The sequence below is a fragment of the Tachypleus tridentatus genome, chromosome 2 (assembly GCF_004210375.1).
Source record: "Tachypleus tridentatus isolate NWPU-2018 chromosome 2, ASM421037v1, whole genome shotgun sequence".
In the NCBI taxonomy this organism is placed as follows: Eukaryota; Metazoa; Arthropoda; class Merostomata; order Xiphosura; family Limulidae; genus Tachypleus; species Tachypleus tridentatus.
The window spans coordinates 33,638,531-33,662,446 of NC_134826.1; the positions used below are offsets into that span (position 1 = coordinate 33,638,531).

A 23,916-nucleotide genomic window follows, 5' to 3' on the forward strand; every position below is an offset into this window, starting at 1 on the left:
CTACTGACTGATACATAGAACTATCGCTTAGATCGTAAAGCTTAGAAGCATGCCTACATTAAAGATGTACATTTCAGCTACTGAAAAAAAATTACATCTAGGCCTAATTATGTAATTCGATTGGTAAGAACACGAGAATCACAAGAACAAACACACAATTTGTAGGCCTGTGATGCAATAAAACAATTCAACAGACAAAACTGTAGGGGGGGATGTTTGTGTGCACCACATCCCCCACCTAAAATGAAGGGGGGATGTATCCCACCCATTTTCCCCAGGATCTACACCCCTGCATAGATGACTGTTGAGGTAAGCCGTTAGAATTGTAGAAGGCTGAATAAAATCAGATTTAGTCCCTGCTGACGCAAGTTAGGCCAAATAATCACGCTTAACTAAGAGCTCACTGGATGTACACTGTGATCAAGAGGGTTAGTGTCAATAGTGTACATGCACAGTAAATGTGAATCGCTCCATCACTATGGTAATAAACTTGTGTCAAGCTATCATCTTCAGTCAGGGTACAAATCAGAAATCGAGTTGTCAAGTCGAGAAAGAGCTGTAAAACTTTGTCATCCTTCAGAATGAATTTGCAAAGTTCTTAACATTTTCGAAAGCAATAAGTGTTTAATTGCTCTATGGAAGAAAAGCAGAAGAAGGTATAAACTTTCTATAAAAGAAGTATACATCTTAAATTGATTTAAAGGAAAGCAAAAGTATTAAAATAGATAAATATCGCAATAGATTACAGATAAAACGATACGGAACCCAAATATATTTTGTTTTAGCATATGTAATACATTTTTCATGTGTATCATGTGGTTTCTCTTACTATATACATTATTTAAAGTCGGACATATTCATGAATCATGGTTCACTAGTTATATATTATTTGTTCATGACCTAATGGGAAAAATAGCCTTTATCTCCATTTATGTATGACATCAACAAAATGAGTAAGAACAAAAGCTTCTAAGATGAAATTACTTCTCAACTTTCTTGACCATTTCTTATGAGAAAGTTTCATGGCTTTAGAATAAACAAAAAGAAAGTTCTAGAGCCCAGTATAAAGAAGAAAATACATAGTATGTTTGTATAAACAAAAGTAGGTAATATCGAATTATATCTTGAATTCAGGTGGATGAACCTATTAATATTGTGTTGAAGCATTTTCCCTTCCACGAACATCAAACACTACTTTTATGGTAGAAATGTTACTATTTAAGTATTCCATATGCCACTAAACCCTAAAAACCAAAACGGATCATTGCACATTGGATATTGGCATTGAAAGAGTACGAATATACTGTAATATAATGTCCAAGATCAATGAATATCAAGATATTTTGTCTCTTCGTTGAATGTTAAAATACTGGACAACATGTAGGAGCTAAAGCTGTTTCTATCATTTTGGCATCACGTTATTTGGCAAGAGATTCTACTAGCGTTTAGATACCACACTTAAAACTTCCATATATTTCCTACCAACTTGAGTTATACATGAAATTTTAAAAAATAATTCATGTATCTAGTTTATATGCAGTTTTTGAATAAACATGTGGTCCAAAAAGTCATTAAGTTTGCCTTCTTCTGCTTGTTTTGTCTATGATGAAAAAATGAAATTATCACTAAATAGAAAAGATATGTAAGATTGACTACTAAACAAAGCTTGAAAAAAAAAAGGAAACAAACAAGATAGGTATTGGAGTGAACATATCATTTGCTTGGCTGAATTATACAGCAGAGTCTTACACTGCTAAATTAGGGATGGCTAGCGCAGATAGCCCTAGCTTTGCGCGAAATTCAAAAAAAGAAACAAAAAAAAACTATCCTGAGAGAAATAAAGTTATAGGATTAGTTACAGCCTAGACTCACAACGATTCTTCTACTTAAACAATTATGTATGTTATATTTTCTTTTGTTTGTGAAATAGTGATAATTGTTTACATTTTATAGAGTTTCATTATTTTACATATACAAAGAAGACCCAGTTTTCTTAACACAAGCCTCTTTTTATTTCCTGAACGAGGTCAGCGGTATAAACACTCAATATTCAAGGGAACAACAAAAGAGGATCAGGATCAATTCCTGAAACGTTCCAGGCAGATAACTGGCTAGAATAGATAGAGTTAGGAGTAGGCTATGCACTACCTGGTTGATTGTTTGTTTTTGAATTTCGCACAAAGCTACTCGAGGGCTATCTGTGCTAGCCGTCCCTAATTTAGCAGTGTAAGACTAGAGGGAAGGCAGCTAGTTATCACCACCCACTGCTAACTCTTGGGCTACTCTTTTACCAACAAATAGTTGATCGTCACATTATAGCGCCCCCACGGCTGAAAGGGCGAGCATGTTTGGCGCGATGGGGATGCGAACCCGCGACCCTCAGATTACGAGTCGGACGCCTTAACACGCTTGGCCATGCCGGGCCTCTACCTGGTTGAGTTTAGATGTTCAAGCCTTCGACACTTTCTAGCAAATTGGTAAAGATGTGACTCAAATTCTTAGTGTATAAAGTCAAAGTAACATATTTAAACAAAACAAACGGATTCATGAAGCCTTAGTTCTTTTTATTGTATGGATTTTAATCTTCACTTTGAGAATTATATTTCGAAAAATTCATTCAGAATTTGTCAGAGCCTGTTTGTCATTTTATATGTTACAGAAGAATATATTTATATGTGTGTGGACAATAGATTTTCTCTTTCACGCGAATAAAGTGTAAGGAAATAATACCTTCCCTGTCGTATCTTCGGCTTCTTAAGAAATTAACGCATGAGTTACTTGTACCGCTGGTATTTAAACGATTACGTCGCTCTGTAGTTTGGACAAGATTAAGGATGGTATTTTCACATATGACAAGCTGGTTAGGTAATTCGAATACGTGTTTGTTTATTGTGTATTTCTTCGTCTTTTTTATTTTTATGTTTTATGGCTAATTGATCTGATATTAAATAGATTAGAAATTAAGATGTTTTAAGTCACTACTTAATTCAAGAGATGTTAGGCCTAAGTTAATGTAAACATATGTTTTTCAATATCATTATCAGTTACATTATGTCGCGCCAAACGTGCTCGCCCTTTCAGCCGTGGGGGCGTTATAATTTACAGTCAATCCCACTATTCATTGGTAAAAGAGTAGCCCAAGAGTTGGCGGTGGGTGGTGATGACTAGCTGCCTTCCCTCTAGTCTTACACTGCTAAATTAGGGACGGTTAGCGAAATTCAAAAACAAACAAACAGTTACAACATACATTGTATCCCCGACTCAGTTAGACTCAACTGGATTAAAGGTGAGACGAAAATTATTAGAACATAAAAGAAAATAAACTCAGATGATTTTTGTACTATACTATTGACAGTATCGCCACAAATTGCCATCCAATCAGAGTAAAAGAATCGTGACAAGAAAAACTGTTAGACAAATAAAACTGTTTCATTTATAACCTGGCTTGTTTTTATAAATCAAAAACTTTTGTACTTTTATTGTCTTCATAATTCAGCATAGAAAAATTTGGTCTTTATACTATCATTCCCTCTGATCATAAGGATAAGATCAGTGAGAAACTGTACGAGATCAAGATTGTTTTTTAATAAGAATAATGATGCAGTATTTATGGGATAATTTAATTTTAGACACATTGATTAGAAGTTTATGGAGTAAGTTTGTTTTTCAATTTTGCACAAAGCTACACAAGGGCTATCTGTGCTAGTTGCCCCTAATTTAGCAGTGTAAGACTAGAGAGAAGGGAGCTAGTCATCATCAGCCACTGCCAACTCTTAAGCTACTCTTTTGTCAACAAATAGCAGGATTGACTGTCACATTATAATGCCCCCATGGCTGAAAGGGCAAGCATGTTTGGTGCAGCAGGGATTTGAACCTGCGACCCTCAGATGATGTTATGAAGTAAAGTGGTGAGGGAGAGAGGTTTCATGAAGAATGTTATTCTATGCCACATCTTCACAGAGCCAACCAGTGGAGATGCTGTTTCTGGTTTATTATTAACCAATAATGAGCTCATGGTTGTAAGTGTTGAATTTTAGGAACATTTGAAGAAGTGCCCAATGCATAATTATGTTGATGTATTATTACATATTAAGATGAAAAAATGAAATTTTAGTTTCCAACTTTCAGATAATAAATTTTTGGGCCATGAGACAAGAATATTGAATTAAAAGTTAACATGGGAAAGATATGAGAAATATTTAAAAATGAATTTCTTTTAATTTAAGGTAGATATATATCTAAAAAGAACAATGGAATAACAGAGTAACAGAGAATGTCAAATCTCATTGCCACACTAAAAGCATAAGACTAAAGTTAGGAACAAATGACACAAGTATAAAAAGTTTTAAATTGATAGATAAAATGGAAATATGATAGAACTGTGGGAAAGCTTGGGATTTGGTAATAAAAGAAACTAAGAAATCCAAAATGGCTTGTGAAAATAACTGGTGTATACATTAATATTAACAATAAGAATTTTAAAAGTATCTTAAAGTTAAGCAAAAGGTAGAATTAGAGTACTGGGCCCTTAATAGATGCTGGTGACATGATTTTTAATGAACACTATGAGGGTAAAAGCATATAAACCTGGTACTTTGAGGTTAGGTTCTTATAATATTTTTGGATAAAGGGCAGTTCACCATTTTGCATTCTCTTACCCCTCACATATATTTAATGTTTCAGACCTGATGTCATTTAATAAAGTGAATGCACCTCACCTGATGATGCTAAGTACCTATGAGAAATGGTAATGTATTTTTAAGAATAGGGAGCAATTTTAAATCAAGTGACTTAGACATAAAATTACAAATCAAAAGTATTAATTTTTCAAGTAGATAGCTTGCTCTGATCAGAAATTAATATTAGTTACTGTTCACTGAAACCACTTTCTTTGCAGTTCTTACATTCGAAACACTGAAGAATCTATTTTCAGGTTACAATATCGGTTAGAGTTATGTTCTGATATATATTTGGAAGTCTGATTATATACTTCCAAAGAAAATATTTAACAGTGTTGTAATTGAAAAAGTGGAAAGCCCAGAAGAATGCACATCATAAATAATTTGATATACATAGTAAAGATTTTTCACAAATAAATCCTTAACACACACACACACACACATATATATATCTATGTAAATAACGTTAAACATTTGGCCTGCTGCATAATGTTGAATAATGAATTTGGTAAAATTCCTTAACATTATTCACATATCTAAATTATTTTAAGTTCTGTATAGTGAAGTAAAACAGACTCAAAAACCCATACTATACATTTTCAAATAGTAGTTAGGTCCTGAATATATAGTTCAGGGGGGAAAATAAGTTTTTTTGTTTTTACCCCATTCTTCATGTGCATTATTTTTATGTTCTTCTGCTTGTGTTAATGGTGGTGACAGTATTGATTCTACTACATTTATTTCTGGAAATGACACTTGCTTTTAAACAAGTTTATTTGGAACATTTGTGGCTAAAATTAAACCTTTGCTAATAATAAAATAAATGTGCTGTAATGTTAATTTTATCAACCATCTAAGCAAATTGGCTAGTTACAGACTGGTAACCTGACAATTTTCCATACATTCAATGGAAATTTTTCTACTTTGAGTTTTGAATAGGCCATAGCATGTGCATTACTTTATGACACAACTCTCAATAGGTCACAGAGTGGTATAATTAGACAGCCTAGCCTGTACTTGCTTCACTTACAATGACTAACGTGAACAATGCTCACATGAGGATTTGCCAGAGTAGCAATGTGGCCAAGATTTCTCTAAAGTAAGTAACACCAACAGATTTTTCTGCCTTGTCAGCCAAAACTTAATAATCTTACAGTCCCAAATAAGTATCATACAGGGTGGAAAAGCACCTAAAATAAATAATTGTACACATACAATTGCTTGGAACTCTATAGGAAATACACATCATAAATAGATTTCATGTAAGTGTTTGAGGCTAAAAATAAAATGTTAGGTAAAATTTGATATATTTATGGATAAGGCATAAACTCAAATGAGTTGTTTTATCTTTATTCCTTACATATCCACAATATATTTTTATTTAGTTTCCCATTTATAATGTAGTGCTTCTGTATTTTGTGGCAGCAGTAATCACTCATAAGCAATACTTCATAGATCCAACGAAAGGAAAATAAGGTAAATAGAAATGCAAATACTGGTTTGTCTGTAGATAGAGTATTTTCATGAAAGTACTACTTTCTATTATGAAATATTTTTATAAGATTCTTTAAAGTAATATACAGTTAATGTTAACGAATATTTATAGTTAAATGGATAAATCCTAATTGTTATTATAAAACAGTTGGCCCATAAATTCAGTTATAGCTTCAAGGTACTGGACTCTTTGACTTGAAAATAAAATTTAATGTCTGCTCTTTAAATAACTGGATCTTCATATGGATCTCACCTTCTTTTAAAACATGTTTTACTAAACTATAAAATACTAATGTATCAAATTAAGTTGGGCTTTCATAACAAAGAAGTTAGTTAAAGGTATTTAAATGAAGTAATCAGGAATATTCCAGTTAATCCTGTTTTTTTTGTTCAATTCTTTATGTTGAATGTTGTAGTAGATAAAAATGTAAAATTACTCTCATCTTGTGACTAACTTGTCATATTCTGATGCTTTGGGTTAACTCTGTTGCTATGGATTATGGGTAAAAGGCCATACCATCATGTTTGTTAACATGGGTTAAAAAGTTTATTGAACTACAATTTATGAATTTGTGTCAGTATGTTTGGTATTAAACTGTTGATTATAATTCATATTTTAGTATTATTATACATTATTTAATTTCTTAATTCAAAAGTAAATATTTGAAGAAACACACCTAAACATCGATTTTTGTGTGTCATGTGGAATATTGAATGCAGCACTGGTTTAAATTAGATGTTTGTTATGTCAAAATATGAAATCTATAGTTTTATATGAAATAAGAATGCAAATTACTGATATTAACAAACTGGAATATAAAATATAATCTTTTTTATTTGCTGAAATATCACTTGCATACTAAATCAAACACAGTGGCTCTGCTCTCTTCATTTTTGGAAACATGTACATGACATTTGAATCTCAATGTCCCCCTTGTGGCTTTATCAGCCATTTTAATGTATTATGATGCCGTCTTGTTCTTCAAAACAAGATTTCAAGGAGGTAAGTTGTGTCTTTAGTCTGCTTGAAATTTAATATTTTTAAACAAAAATACAGAATAGTTACTAAACTTGATAAATTATAATTGAATTCTGGAACAGCGATGTAGTAATTCATGACGTTTTTGTTATTCAGCTGTATATATATAAAACCTAAAAAAATTGTTTTGTTTCACATTCTCCATGTTCATAATTTCTTGAGGCTTTACTAAATGCTGATATATATTTGCTCAGTTCTCGATAACATAAGAGTAATAGTTTTGACTCAAACTCACTATTTAGAAACCTAAAACCTGCACTTTAATTAATTACATTTGTTATGAGACAGGATTTAAGTGTGTTTTTTTTTTCAGTTTAGCAGTTTGTTTGAAATAAATAAAATTATCTTCTTTTTTTTCTGTTATATTTACCAAAGCAACAAATTATCAACATTAGTAAAGTTATTCATGCTAACTGCAACATATATTTTATTGGCTTCACCTGTATAAGGGTACAACAAAGTTTTTCATTCTTGTGTGGAGTATATTCTATAGTGAACCAAGTTATTACTGTGTAGAAACATTGTATGAGTATTAGGTACAAGTCCAGGCCATAAACACAAATATTTTGATTTGACTAAACAAAATATTCACTCACATAAAATCACTGCCTAAATGATGTCTTGTACTGGGCTCAGTAATTAGCTTGTTTTTTATTTTCCCCTAACTCCACAACACGTTTGAGTGATTGGCTGTTCACTGATGAAATATGTATTTTAAGACAAATTTACCAGACATTCAAAGACCTACCATAGTAAGTTTCTTTATGTTTGAGTCCAGGAGATGTCGTAGTAGTCAAACAACTCAATGCAGTAAACTTCAAATATTACCACATCTTTCTGCACCAATTTATTATTTATTTTGGAAATAAGGTTGTTATATTTACTTGTGGCTAAAAAATGCATAACATTTTTTTTAATCAAAAGTAACCAAGTTTTTTCAATTATGACAAAAACTCTTAAAGTGTAATAAAGTTGAATGTAGTATACTCAATATTAGTCTCAAAAGTTAACAATGAAAATATTTTCTGTCTTTATCAGTCTGTTTAATTGCTCAAAAAGTTGTTCAAGTAAAGTTTTTATCCATATCAGTCTGTTATAAATGCACAGTATTAATATCAAACATCATTTCATTTTTATTTATAGATTAAAATGTAAATTTGTTTGTGAAATTATTGTTATATGACAAAGTACGACTATTGATATTGTTGTATATCCAGGTAAAGCTGAATTAATGTTATACCAGATAGGTGCACTTAACTAGTGATATGATCAAATCTTGAAAAGGTGAAATATAAAATGCACAGTGATATATGTATCTGCTAGGATGTTAAGTCTCATTGAAACATTGTACTCACTGGATTCTCTCAGATGTTTACTCTTCCATATATGCTGGTAATTTACTCAGTTAAGATTTTATACCAGACTTGTTGCTAATTAAAGGTGAAGTTCCAAATGTAATATCTAAGGTTTTTTTTTGTTTCAAAGAAACTTTGAACTTACCCTGTACAAAAGATGCTACCTACTCAACTGGTTATTCCAGTTACAACATTGGTGTTGTTGTAACCTCTAGAGATCACCTGAATAACTACTGAAGAAAAATCCTGTTCTTTTTTGTACTTGTATTTACTCTACATACATAGGAGGACAAATTTCACATATCAAAGCCTTTATATAGTATTAACTTCAAAATTTAATGAAACCATCTTAGTACTAATGTATGTAAATAAGCTTAGCATTAGTACTTTTAATTTGTAATTGAAGTCTTGATATAAGTTTTAATTTCTTAATTTCCAAATGAAATACTGAAGTAACTTTACAGTTTTCACTTTTCTGTGTCATGTGATGCACCTGTGTTCTGAATTTTCCATTTTACTTTTTCTTTCTACCATTTGATGAGTATCACTATGTCTAATTAATTACAGTCTCATACTATAGATATTAGCAAGCCTAAATGTAAAATGTGAATGTCATATTATCTTGCTTCATTGAGATTCCATTAAATGTGTGATATCCACATGACACACTCCCCTCATTCTCTCATTTTCTGTATAAACATATGTCATTTTTACTGGAATTGGTGTTAGATATATGTGTACCCCAAAAGAAAGCAGAAATAAATGTATCACCTTATATTTTTCTACTTTAATTTTAGCAAAACATGCAGTAGTTTCCCAGAAAGTATTTTGTACTGAATGATGTCAGTGCTCCTAGTAAATAATGACTGGACCCTTTTGGGCCTGTGGAGTTTCAGACTGGAACTTGTGATCACTTTGAACAGATCACAGTGAGAAGGGTGCTTAACTTGTAGTCAGTGGGTTGCATGGTTGAATCACTGGGGAATTATAATGTGTGAAGGTCAATCTCAGTATTTGTTGGTAAAAGAATAGTCCAAGAGTTGACAGTGGGTAGTGATAAGTAGCTCCCTTCCCTTTAGTCTTTTATTGTTAAGTTAGGGACAGCTATCACAGATTGCCCTCTTCTAGCTTTTTACAAAATTAATAACAAACTGTTTTTACCTATGTCCTGCTGTATCTAAATAGGATTTTACTTTCGAAGACTGGCAACCAGGGAAGGGAATAAATCCTTCTCACCAATTCATTTGCCAGCTATTTCTGACCATTACAACTATTTGGACTGATTGATTATTTTTGTCAAGTCAGGGCCATAAGTTGTTATGTTGCTTTCATTAACTCCTTTCTTAGTACTAGGAATTTACTATTTATTTGATGGGATCTTTGGGGTTTCTTTGATTTATCCACAGTAACCTTGACAAGATAGCTTCAAAAGTTGGTCCACATTGCCTATGTTAGACTGTCTTTACAGGAGAGGAATATGCTACAAGTTGTATTTCATCAGATTTGTTTTTAGCTGCCCATCTTAATTCCCCACAATCGGGCAGTTGTTTTTTGTTTAGGGTTTTTGCCTAGCCTCTATAGCTCTTTTGACCACATCTGCTAGATTCTAACAGGAGGTGAGTCCATTCTTTTCTCTTTCTGTGGTCTCTTTTTCTATATAGGGTTCCTTTACTTTTTTTTTATTGTTGTTGGATCCCACTCTGGCAAGTGTTGCCGAGGCTACTCTTATCATTCCAATTTTACATAAGTAACCACTTTTCACTATTATTATTACTGGTTGGAACAGGGTCTGCAGAAATGAATTGTTTCATAAGACCACTTAGAAGCTCACCAGGTGGTATTGCTATTTTATGCTATACTGCCATTCGTTGACTATAATGTATAAAATTACAGAGGATTCTGCCCATCCTTGCTGATCTTTAGATTAAATAAATTCTGACTGGTTTGTTTTAAAACAAGTTTTCAGTCACTGGGATGGTGGACAGACATTTTTCCTTCGTAGTGTTCAAGTTCATTCATCCATGGATATTTTTCCTATATGTTGGTAGAAGCAGAACTAGCCTATATGGGAGCCAACTCATTATACTGGTTCAGGTTTGGTTGTTTATTCAATTGAGGTGCACCTGGTCTCTCTTTTAGGTCAATTTTGATTTAATACCTTGTTCATAATGGAGGGTTCACCATCTTTTCATAATTCTGAATGCATAGTGATCCCATTCTGGGTCCTTGGTTGATCCACTTGGTGTGGATACCTATACGTGGTGAAGGGACCTCCCAGAGATGGTTCTTTCAGTTTGCCTCCTCTGGATTCTAAACATCCATGGATTTGCCATGCATGGTGACCTGTGAAGGGGAGGAAAAGATCCTGGTGGTTGAGTGGTCCAACCCTAACACACCAGTTTAGCCTTGAATTTCTGTAGATGGGCAGTCTTGGAGTGGCCCCCTTAGGGTCAATTGGCTGGTCCATTTGGGCTATGGTCAGCCAAGTACCGAAGTGTTGGATGTTCTCAACAGGTGGTGTGGACGTTGTATCTAATGCTGGTGTTTGGGTATAGTGCTCATGAAACCCTGGCATTGCTGTAGTGTCCTTGTTTAGCATTGTAGTGCTTCTCCTTATAGGGATCCATGGTGGGTGGGGTCAGTGGGCACCAAAATTTTCTTTTTTATTATATATCCTCCAAATAAAAACTTAAATAAATAGTGATAAAACAGTTCATAGGAAGATTTTGAGCAGCAATCTTCAACATCTGAAACACTTGTACCTCATTTTCTTGTACTGCATCCTCCTTCAGACAAATCTTTAGAGCAGATGTCTCCCTTTTGCATTCAGAAGGGACAAGAGGGAGGTGCTGGCTCTCCAAAGTTAGTAAAGAAGCTTTGCTCTGGTGAAATATTGTTGGAACATCCATATCTCAACACAGTGAACTCCTCTTGCATTCAAAGGCAATTGGGGATATACCTGTTGATATTCTTTGAATATGTCATGAGGAGTTACTGTTGAGAGGGATTTGAAGAACATCCCTGAGTCTTAGATTCTTGATGGTTTCTCTACTCAAAGAAAGTGGAATTATGATGCTGACTGATGTTCTTATTCAGACATTTACATCACCACATTTACCTGCCACCACCAAGGCAGGTTATTTTAATTGCAAAATACAGCCATACATTCCAAACCTTCTCAGATGTTTCCATTGTCAGCAATTCAGTTACTAAAAGACATCAAGTCGTGGTTCCTTAACATGTGCTCATTGTGGTGGCAAGGAGCATGATACTTATGAGTGAGAAATGGACCCTCATTGCTTCAACTGCAATGGCTCTCACCTGTCCTACTTTCGTTCTTTCCCTAAATGGTTAGATGAAAAAGAGGTGCTGTTTTTGAAAACAATTCAAAACATTACTTACCCTAAGGCTTGAAAGTTGCTGTCCACAACTTCATCTTGGACATATGCTGCTGAACTTTGTTCCACTACTACAGTGGTAATGCAGACAGATCTCTCTGTGTCTGCAAAAGAATTGTTCTCAAACCAAATTAAAAGTCTTTTGGCCTCCATGGTTAAAAAAGTTGATGAATCAATGTCAACACCCATCTCTGTTCCTAACATACATTCCAGCAAACCCAAAGATCCACTTCTTTTGATTCTGGATACAGGTATTTCCTCAGGTACATCTTTTCCCACCCCAAGATGCAAAACAATCATTCATTTATGTCCTCAGTTTCTATAATCCTCTTCCAACAGCAAAGACTTGCCTAATAGACCCAGGGCAGGATCCATGCAGATCGATAAACCTCCCTCAAATAAAGACAGTAAAGGAAAAAGACATGGTTGTAAACAAATGGGGTTTTCCACCCAATTTGCCCACACATAAATAAAAATGGCCACCTTAATATAATGGAACCGTCAAAGTTTAAATTTTAATCTGGATAGCATCAAAACACTGATTACCATCCTGTATGTCTTTCCTTACAGGAAACATTTCTGAAACCTGCCAATACAGTCACCTTTTGGCAGTTTTCTTTGTACAGAAATGATGGGCTGTGTGATGGACAAGTGCATGGAGGGGTGACACTGTTGGTTGATCAGCATGTGCCCACCATGTCTTTGTCACTTGACACATCCTTGGAGGCCATAGCCATCTCTTTTTCCCTGGGTTCTACCATCACTGTTTGTTTTGTCTACCTGTTACCTAGAGAGACCTATGATCAATCAGATCTTGATGCTTTCATCGAACAGTTGTCATCTCCCTTTTTAACCCTGGAGGACTTTAATGGACATCATCACCTCTGAAGAAGTGCTAATATAGATGGGAGGGGTTGCTCCATATAGAGTATGCTCTCTGATCACAATCTTTCTCTTTTCAGTAGTGGTTCTTATACGTATTTTTGTGCACCTAGTCTCTCCTTTATTACTATTGATCTCTCAATTTGTCCCTTTCATTACTCTCCCAATTTTCATGGAGGATTGACAATAATCCATGAAGGAGTGACCATTTTCCTATAATTTTGAGAGAGACTGGCCGTGGTTGATGCCACACAACTTGTGTACCCTGATGGAAGCTGGATCAAGTGAACTGGCCCTTTTTCACTGCTCTTGCAGAACTTGATCCTGCCATTGTCTATAAGCCATCATTAGATGACTGTGAGGCAGCAGTAACTGACTGTATTATACAGGCACCTTCTCAATGTATTCCTAAAACCTTGACACGTTTTCCACAATATTAAGTTCACGACCAGCATCTCTTCTACCACCAGTTTCAAAGTCGTGGGACAAGATACAAAAGGTCAGTGGGCAATATAATTCTGTCTCCTTCTCGATCTTGCTCTCTAATGGCCGGGAAGTAGCTGATACCTGGAGCAGTGCTCATACACTAGATGAAAGCTTTTGTGCAGGGTAAGTAGTAGTTCTGCTTCTTCCTCCACTTTCTCAGCCATCAAAACTCAGGAAGAGCGATCACCTTTTTTCTTTCGAGCTGATTGTCTCTATGACTATAATTGTCTGTTTACACTGGTGGAACTCAAACTGGCCCCTCATTGGTCTGGCAGTACATCGGTCAGACCTGATATTGTACACTAAAAAATGCTGTGCCATATATCTCCTGCTTCTCTTACTATTTTTCTGATTGTTTTTAACTTTGTTTGGTTCCTTGAATCAAACAATCTCCTCTTGCCCATCCAGTGTGGTTTCTGATGACAGAGCTCCACTGTGGACCACCTGATTTGACTTGAAACATAAATCAGAGAAGCCTTTCTCAAATGACAACATCTTGTATCAATATTCTTTAATATTAAGAAGGTTTATGATACAACATGGAGGTTTGGCATTTTGTAAGACATCAGTATATGTGGGTTATCTGGCCATTTACCCATTTTGATTAAAAAAATTTTAATGGACAGGAGATTCAGCATTTGTGTGGGTTTGACACTTTCCCATATTTTTCTAGAGGAACTTGAGAGTCCCTAAGGGTTGATGACCCTGCTAGTACAGTGGTAAGCCTACAGATTTACAATGCTAAAATAAGGGGTTTGATTTCCCTTGGTGTACTCAGCAGATAGACTGATGTGGCTATGCTATAAAAAAACAAAACAAACCCTTAGGCTATGTTTTGAGTATCACACTTTTCAGTATAAAAATTAATGCCATCACTGAACAACTCTCTCTTACTGTTGCAAATGGGTTCTATGTCGACAACTTTCACATATCATGTCAGTCATTGAACATGAGGTATATTGAGCAGCAGCTGCAGACTGCCCTCAATCATTTACTGCAGTGCACCAGAGCAAATGGCTTTATCTTCTCTCTCTCTAAAACCGTCTGCATGCACTTTTGCTGGCAACGGGGTTTTCACCCTGATCCTGAACTCTGTATTGGTGATGTTGTGCTTCCTTTTGTCACTCAGACAAAGTTCTTGGGACTTATCTTTGACCATAAGCCGACTTTGGTAGCGAATCGATGTTCTGTGCTAAAGATGTATCATACTCTTATTCTATCGAAACTCGACTATGTATCACTGGCCTATGGCTCTGCCAGGTCTGTGGCCTTAAAGATGTTGGACCCCATTCATCATCAAGGACTTTAGCTCTCCACTGGGGCTTTCTGCACTTCCCCAGTTCAGAGCTTATACACAGAGTCTCATGAACCTTCTTTGCACCTCTGCCATTTGCAACTATCTTTAGTATATGCTTCCAAACTTCGTTCCTTACCAAATCATCCCACCTGAGGTTGTGTTTTCCTTCCTCGGGGGCCATACTTTTTCAGAATAGATGATCTGCTGTTGCTCCTTTTAGTCTTCATATCCAGGTGCAGTTGAATTGGGTCTGTCCTTGGATAACATTGCTGTATCCACTGGTTGGCCCATCCCACCATGGCTTCTTGCAGTCCCTAATTGTGACCTATCTTTAAGTCATCTGATAAAATTAGAGACTCCTGATTGGAAATACTGTCTGCCATTTGCTGAACATCTTTTGAACCATCCTTCCATTCCTATTTATATAGATGGTTTGGAATCAGGTGACTGTGTGGGCTCTGCCATGGTTTGTTGTAGTTTGGTTGGTGTGTGCAGTATTCCCTCTGCAGCTTTGTGTTCACTGCTGAACTGTATGCCATTTCTTCTACCCTGGATCACAAAGAAGCTAAGCAGTACTCAAATTGCACTACTTATACTGACTCGCTCAGTTCTCTACTGGGCCTGGAATCACTTCATGTTAGTTCACATCCTGTTCTCACCAATATTCAAAACCGACTGGCCCATTTCTCCTTAACGCCTCCTTCTATCCAGTTCTTTTGGATACTGGGCCACTTTGGTATTCATGGAAATGAGCTCGCCAGCACCACAGCTAAATCTATCTGCTCTGGCACTATCACTACTGTGCCTGTTCCATACATGGACTATGGTCCTATATTCAAGGCTTGACTCTGTGCCAGTTGGCAGTCAACTTGGAGTGAGCAATGTGAAAACAAGCTTTTCCAAATAAAACCCTGTATTGGACTCTGGCTATCTTACTTCCATGAAGATCAGAAAGAGGAAGTTGTTCTAACTAGACAATGCATTGGTCACAGTTTTGTAACTGATCATTTTATTTTATCTGCAACTGATGCACCAGTGTGTTGTCTGTATAACACTCAGGTCACAATAATCCACATTTTGCTGTTTTTCCTTTGTTGTGACTCTCAATGATGGCACCATTTTAAGTATGTTTTGTCACAAGGTTTATCCGTAATGCTAGACAGTGTTATTGGTAATGGGGACATTGTTCACCTTAGAAGTGTTTTTAGTTTTATAAAGGCCATTAATCTTTTTTAATGCTATTTAAGTTGTTTTTTTAAATTTATACATTAAACCTTTTTTAAATGTGATTCCCTTTTAAGAATCAAAGTGCATCTACTTCAATTTGAAATTAGAAAATGTCCATAATATCAAATAACTCAAAACCAGGACTGGAAAGGCCAACTTCAAGTGACTAACACTGTTGTTTGAACTACCCATTAGTTATCCTGGCAAATTATAATTAAAATTTTGCTACAAGTTTCTTGAAACTCTTATTACTTTACTTTCTGAAAATAGCCATAATGTCAAATAACTTGAAACCAGGAATGGAAAGGCCAACTTCATGTGACTAATATGGGTTTTTTTTAACTTACCTGTTAGTCTTCCTGGTGAGTTATGATAAATACAATTATACTACAGAATGACCTTTACAACTTGTATTACTGCAGGATTTCTCTTACTGCTGTAAACTAGATGTAAAAATTGGATTTAATGTTATGTTTTTAATTAAAAAATTAAATTTTGTTTTGTTTGACCTTATTTTCCTTTTATGAATTTTACTAATTTTACTTTAATTTTAACTTTTCACTGGATGTTTGGCACAGATAAGGGGTTGGATTGTGGTTTAGTAACCCCAATCTAACTTAAACTGAAAACAAATATGGTCGTAATTGTAGGAATGGGCTAATGTTCAGTATAAACTAAAATCTCAAACATATTGCAAGTGGTTCATAAACAAAACTTTATTAGCACTCCACACACACTGTTCAGTTGTAAAAAACCAACTGCAGAGCAGCAAGCCACCAAAGTATTTAAAAAGGTCGGTAGAATAAAAACAAAAATTCCAAAAAAATTATGATTTTGCAAACGTAACTGACTAACTGTTGTTGTTGGACAGGCAAAACTCTCCTTCCTTCAACCTGTGCAAATCTCAATGCATTTGATTAAATTATGCATTCTTGGCTAAATGAATTTTTCCTAATTTTACATATAATCTTGGTAATAGTGAGTTGTAATAATAATCATTTTGCAGCACTACTAACAAGCTAACAATGCACTGATAACTATAATTTTCTGATTGATAGAATGCTCTGAGAGTTGCCAAATAACAATCTACTCTCGTATCATGTGGGTGCATGATTGATTTTGTACATGTGCCACATAAGCTTGCAGTTGTATCAGGTAGATTCTGTAGATCAAGGTTCAAACTATAATATAATCTTTAAATGTGAATATTGCAGTTCCATATATCAGACTCAATGGTTCTGTGTTGAACACAGCAATTTTGTCATAACAGTAGGTGCGTAAAACATGAGTCTCTTACATGAGAATGAACTTTGTCAGTCCTGAAGTCTGACATAGTTTTGCTTGTGCACTGTGAATCAAAAACAAGAATGATAAATTGTATAATTTTCCTTTGCATTGTTTTTAAATTAAGTATGACCTATTAAAATCTCAGGCTGTACTTGAAACAATGCAGTTTTCAGAATATGCCTTTGAAGGAAACAAAACAAGAAAAAAGAAGAAAATCCTATGTTTATAACCTTGAAATGTCTTTGTTCCAGCTGAGAAGGCATCAACTGCAAGAATAGAAATAAGATTAGAAACACCAATGCTGAATAAGGGAAACAAACATCAGCCATTAATTCAACCAAAGAAAAGGCTGCTACCCTGGCTAGATGGAAAAAAAAAAAGTTACCAGCAAAAGCTATGAGAGGAATAGGCCTAATAACCCAGTTATTCTTGAGATTTCATACAAAAAAAAACCTATTATAAAGTACACAAAAAACCACAAACTAAGAATAGGCAGAATAATAGCTACATCTCACTTTGAGGTTGCACAGTGTAAAAAATTGCCAAGAGTTATAATGTTAACCTGCCCATTCCTACCTTGTTCCCTTACATTTTAGTACTCCCACTCCTATTTTCTAATATTTTTTATTAAAAAAATTATCATTTGTTAATGTGCATTCACCACATGAAATCACTGCGTGTCCTGAGGACATGTTTTAGATTTGATGTGTTCCATTTTATAAAGGGAAAATGATACAAATTCAGTTTTGCCATATTGATATTGTGGATAAATGTTATACATTGTCCCTTTTAATTGGGTTAAAAACTGTCAATAATTTCATGTTAAGCAAAAGGACCAACATTTTTATACATTTAATCATGGTTGTTGTGGACTTCATTAAAATATTTTTATAACAGGCTAATTTATTAATTATTTTGAAAGACAATAGTGTCTTATCCTTCTTAGTTATGACTCAGAAAGACTTTCTATAGAAAGTCTATAAATAAACAATTTTCTGCAGTTGGTAATGTTAAGGAGGGAATTTGGTAGATAGACTATAATTTCACTGGGCAAAAGGGCCAGAATGTAATTCTGCAAGTGAAAATAGAATGCCATTTAATGCTTTAAATTTGAAATAATCCATTTTGAGGTATGTGGAAAATGCATATTTTAAATAATTTTCATTGAAACTTACTTCTTGAATAAAAATAATGTTTTTGCTGATTGTGTGTTATGGTGTAGATAAAAAAAATAAAAATATTGTGCGTCTAGAAAAACGAGTTCTATCTGTGATCAGAAACAGTTAAAAACAAAACTAAAACTATAACAATTTGACATAAATTTACAAAAGTAGCATACACAAAATTTTTCAAATTTATGGAAGTTGTTCTCTTAAAGTATTGCATGACTTTACTCCTGGTTTGAAGTTGAATAATTATTGAATCACTTTGCATATCCCATCTTTCAATACTTGTAAATAAAGATAATTGTATTCACTTTGGAAGCTGATTTGTCTGCACTTCCTATTTCTGTATTATTTTCAGTTTCTAGATTTGTTAATAATTACAGATTGATGCAGTAACTTCTAATATTGAATACAGAATGATTATGATAACACGTTGTTTAGGGTATGATGTTTTTCTTTAGAAATATACTGTTTAGTATTTTATTTAAAATATTTGTGTCAATATTACTATATTTAGTAATTTTGTATTAAAAGACTTTAGTCTGATTCTCAGGTACCATTTCTCTAAGATTAATGCCTTCAGTCTCTGTGTGGAATTCTGGTTGTCGTAGTTGCAGTTCTGCATGGGCTGCTACAAGAACTATTTTGGACCAGGAATTAAAAGTCATTAAAAATGCAGGGACATGGAAGGAGGAAAGAATTATTACTTCCCGTCAAGGTGCTTTGATTGATGTGGAAGGAAAAACTGAGAAAGTCTTGAATTTTTGTGCAAATAACTATTTAGGACTTTCAGTAAGTTTAAAATGTTTTAAGATAGTTAATTTGGGAAATAAAGTAATGATAATTTTAAGCAGTAAGAATGCCACATTGAGTAATTGGTTCACAGTATGCATGTAATGATGAAATAAAAACCAGTGTACTTTCCATTCATATATTAATTATTTCGTAATTTTGTCTATGCTAAACATAATGTAAAAAATTTAAGTTTATAGGTATAAAAATAGAATGTTGCAAAAAACAACAATCCAGGTCTGATCTGTTTTCCTTTTTTTCAGTCTAAATTTAATTAACTTGTAATTTTTGTGTAAAGCTGGATTTATACTACACCCTCATAATATCCTATGGAGACCATTCTTTCAGAACATATTAGATAATCTTAAATGTTTTTTGACAACTAAAATTGCATAATTTTAAATTATTATTAAAACTGTTTTTAAAAAATACTGTTTCACTGTAAGAACTTCTCTAGGCCTGAGGCTCAAATACATTCATATCAAGTTGTGAAATACAGTATATCTAAACATTTTTTTATTCTTTGTGTGCCTGTATTAGTTTTTTGTTCTAAGTAAGGAAGTGAGGTTTTACAGTGATTATTTTGTACTGAATTTAGATAATGATAATAGATTGTTTCATAATGAAACTTCAGTTAAGGTTATTTTAGTGGCATAACAGAAAGCATTGTAGAGTTTTTATATTGTTTTTTACTAATATCCAAATGAAAGGACAATTTACAGTTTCTGTCAGTGTTATATCCAAAAAAGAGAAATTATAAGGAACTGGTATAATTTAATTTAGTAACAGGAATTCAGCTAAATGTTAAATTTTATAGAAACACATCATGCCTGTAGTTTTCTTGTCTTTATTTTTCTGAAGTAGAATACATATGTGAATATATGTTGTAAGTTATTCTTTAAAAAGTATAAAAACTTGAAATATGTTCATAATTGTGAGGAAAATATCAGTAAAAATATCTTAATATATACAGTTTGATTCAAAGGTTAGAATTAGAAACTTTGTCTCTACTTTGACTAAGCAATAAAAATATTTAAATGTTAATTTTGAAATACTTTAGTTTTTATTGTAATACTAAGCATTTTATGGTACAAGCTAAGACTGTTATATTAATGATGGATGAAATTAGTTCTAAATCTGCTGACCTCATTAAGAAAGTATTAAATGATTGAACTTTGAAAGATATTTTGATAGGTTTACAGTGAGAAAAGATATAGTTTTGTTATTCAGTAATGACATCAGTATAATTTTTTTGTAGTATTCCAGCTAATTTTTCTAATTGTGTTCATGTCTACTATAGTATTATGTAGCTGTAATCAGAATGGCTAATTGGAAATTTGGTTTATTCGACAGAGTCATCCAGCTGTTGTGGAAGCAGGCAAAAAAGCTTTAGACAAGTATGGGGCAGGACTCAGTTCTGTTCGATTTATTTGTGGAACACAGGTAATTTAACTGGGGCTAATGTATGTATCTGCTCTCTAGGAGAAATATTTTATATATCTCTCAAAACAAATTGTAGAACAGATTTAACTGAATAGGTGTTACCATGAAATTGAATGTTATTTAGTGTTGTACAATGGGTGAACCACATGTTTTTGTTATTTTTTTGTACTTGTGATTTAATATATTATGTTATTCTATCTCAATAACTCTGATTCTTATGATAATAGAACATTAATTAACTATCCTTCAATTTAAAAAAAAAATTTTTTTACTTACTGTCCAGATATAAAACAAACCAAAACTGAACTTCATATAAGCACTAAGCTTGTTTATTGGTAATGTTTTACATTGTGAAGAAAACACTTAAAGCTCCATGTTAGAATTACAAGTGTTTCATATATGTAATAATGGATATACAGTGTTATTTGTGTGGAATTTGTTAGGCATGAAAATGTAAATTCTTTCAAACCATTTGATGTCATGTGTTAAATTTATGCTAAGTACCAAAATAAGGATTTGTTTTTCACTTCTGTAGCTCACTTTTTTATCATCACAAACATACAAATATAATGAACTGAACACAATGTTATTTATAATTTTGAGAGCTCAATCTTTTAGAACAAACAGAGTATTTAAATAGAACAAGTTTTGTCCTTTTTTATATATATATTTTATATATGTTCATTGTGGTTGAGTTGTTGTAAATTATCAAATGACTGTCTTATTTGTATTATTTCATCACTATTATAATTTGGTGTGTAGTAAGTGAAGGACCTGTCTTCACTAATGATGAACATGCATTGCCTTACATTTGGAGACCATATTAGGAAGACGTAATATTAACTTGAAACAAAATAGGTAAATATGCTCTACAGAGATTTCCGTAGTTTTGGTTGTATGTAGATAATTGAATTATAGTATATTAGTGCACTAGTTTGTTTATAACACCTAGAATCTTACTTGAAATTTTAAAGTATATGAGCTTTCACTGATTATAGAGCAGTTGTTTCCAAACATTTTTAACTGACAACACCTTAACCAGCTTAAATTATTTGTACAACACCCCAGCTGCCATATATCTGGTCACCTCATCAGTAATATCTGAAAATTTAATACAGAAAGTGCATCATCATTTCTTTCTTTGTAGAAAGCTTTAATGACTAAAATATGTAGTAGGACATGTATAAAAATGTTCAGACAAATAAATGAAATTAAGCCAACTCCACTTTTTCAGATCATTAATCAAATAAACCTTTATGAAGATTGATGCGTCTGAGGAGCACATTAGGCATATAATGTTTTATGATGTAATAAAAGCAATAGTGCATCAGAAATTACATGAAATATTCAAGGTTTGTGGTGCAGCGTCTCTCGATGAACGAAAATATCAAAGGTGGCTTCAAAAGTTTAGATCAGGTGACTACAGCTTGAGTGATGTGCCACGTTCAGGTTGTCCTGTTGAGTTTAATGATGAATGGCTTGCTGTTGGCTGCACTTTGAAGATTGTGCTGTAACAGTTGAAGAACTAGCACAGAAGCTCAATTCGACTCATTCAACAGTTCACCACCATCTGCAACAGTTTGGAAAGGTGTCAAAACTTGGAAAATGGGTCCCCCATGATTTGACAGAAGCCAACCTTAGAGCAAGAGTGGATATTTGAACTTCTCTGCACCCTCATTAATGTAACTTACCTTTTTTTGACAGGTTAATGACTGGAAATGAAAAATTGACATATAAAAATGTTAAGCACTGCAGACAATGGCTCATTGCAGGCAAATTGGCTAAAGTGCAGCTCAAAAAGTATTTGGTGGGATATTAATCAGTGATGACGAGAAAACCCACTTGTAGAGAAAAAATATATATTTAAAAATGGCTCGTTTGGGTTGAGAAAATTTTTTATGTAGAGGAGTGAACAATATTTCGACCTTCTTCAGTCATCGTCACCAAAAACAGTGGAAATGTAGTTCGCTCCTGTACGTAAAATATTTTCTCAACCCAAACGAACCGTTTTTAAATATATATTGGTGGGATATTGTTAATGTGATCCATTTTGAGTTGCTGCCAATGTAACTGTTACATCAAACTTCTACTGTCAACAGTTAGAGTGCTTGAATGTTGTACTGAAAGAAAAGAGGCCTGCTTTCATCAATCATCAAGGTGGTGTATTACACCAAAATAATGCACAGCTCCATACACCAAGGATCACATCTGCAAAGATTGAAGAGCTAGACTGGGAAAAACTTCCACATCCTCCTTATTCTCCAGACCTTGTCCCACCTGATTATCATTTATTCCAAAGTTTGCAGAACTATCTTGATGGAAAAGAGTTTTGAACAAATGAAAATGTCAAAACTACCATCTCTACATTATTTTCCTCCACACCCCAAGAATTTTATAGAAGTGCATTCATAAACTTGTGAAACATTGACAGGAAGTAATTAATAATAATGGAACATACGTTATTGATTAAATAACATTTAAAGCATTTGAAATCTTTTCTATTTTTCAGAACCTAAGATCAGACATTACTCGAGGGATGACCTGATACAACAGTTTTTTGTGTTTTTAATTATTTTTAACATGGTGAAACCTGCAAAACACCCTTAGCAATGTGCCATGACATACAAGTGTGTTATGAAACCACAATTTGGAAACCACTTTTATTGAATAGCATATTTCCTGATAAATGCTATTTAAGCAGTGAATACTGGAAAAGCTAATCCATATTAAATGTGATGTTGTGACTGTAGTTTATTTATAGATTGAAATGATTGATGGAAAACAAAATGTGACCAGTCAGCTCAAGTGAAAATAACTACTATAAGGCAGTACAGTAAGAGAGAACTGAAATCTGATGCTGTAAATGTACAAAACAATTTATAATTACAGTATTAAAATGCCACCTCAAAGACCATGGAAAAAAGTGATGGTTTCTGCTGATTTTTTATGTATATTTACTCTTTAAGAATCATAACTTTCACTGATGATTAAGAGTATCATGCCAAATTTCCAGTGCTAGATGTATCTGATTCCCTGTAAGCTGTTGTCATGTATAAACATATATTGTTCTTTGATAATAGAAAACTGGTCATTGTTGACACGATTGTTATATATAATGTTTCGTACATAGTTGGAAAATTGGTGTTATTATTTAACCTCAGTCCTCCTTTAAGTATTATAAATTTATAGTTAAGGAGAATAAGGTACTAATTATAGTATATACAATTTGAATGGTCAAGAAGATTGAATACATGTGAATGTGGCTAAACACAGAAAAAGTTCCAGTTTTTACTCACAGCCAGCTGTTATTTTCTGGCCTACACTTCTGTAACATGTGGTTGTACTGAAGGCTGTCTTTTATCATGTAATCT

At 33.6% G+C, this 23,916-nt stretch overlaps 1 protein-coding gene across 2 annotated transcripts in view; it reads left to right on the top strand.

Moving 5' to 3' along the window:
• Positions 1-2,693: 2,693 nt before the first annotated feature.
• The window catches only part of Gcat (Glycine C-acetyltransferase), a 64,365-nt gene continuing 43,142 nt past the window's right edge, over positions 2,694-23,916 (top strand). The window contains exons 1-3 of one of the 2 annotated variants that reach the window (XM_076483296.1): positions 2,694-2,865; positions 18,864-19,102; positions 20,456-20,545. In XM_076483296.1, coding sequence (XP_076339411.1) covers positions 2,835-2,865; positions 18,864-19,102; positions 20,456-20,545 — 360 coding nt within the window. In that variant the 5' untranslated portion in view covers positions 2,694-2,834. The remainder of the gene's footprint in view (positions 2,866-18,863; positions 19,103-20,455; positions 20,546-23,916) is intronic. The other variant, XM_076483305.1, reaches the window with a different exon arrangement.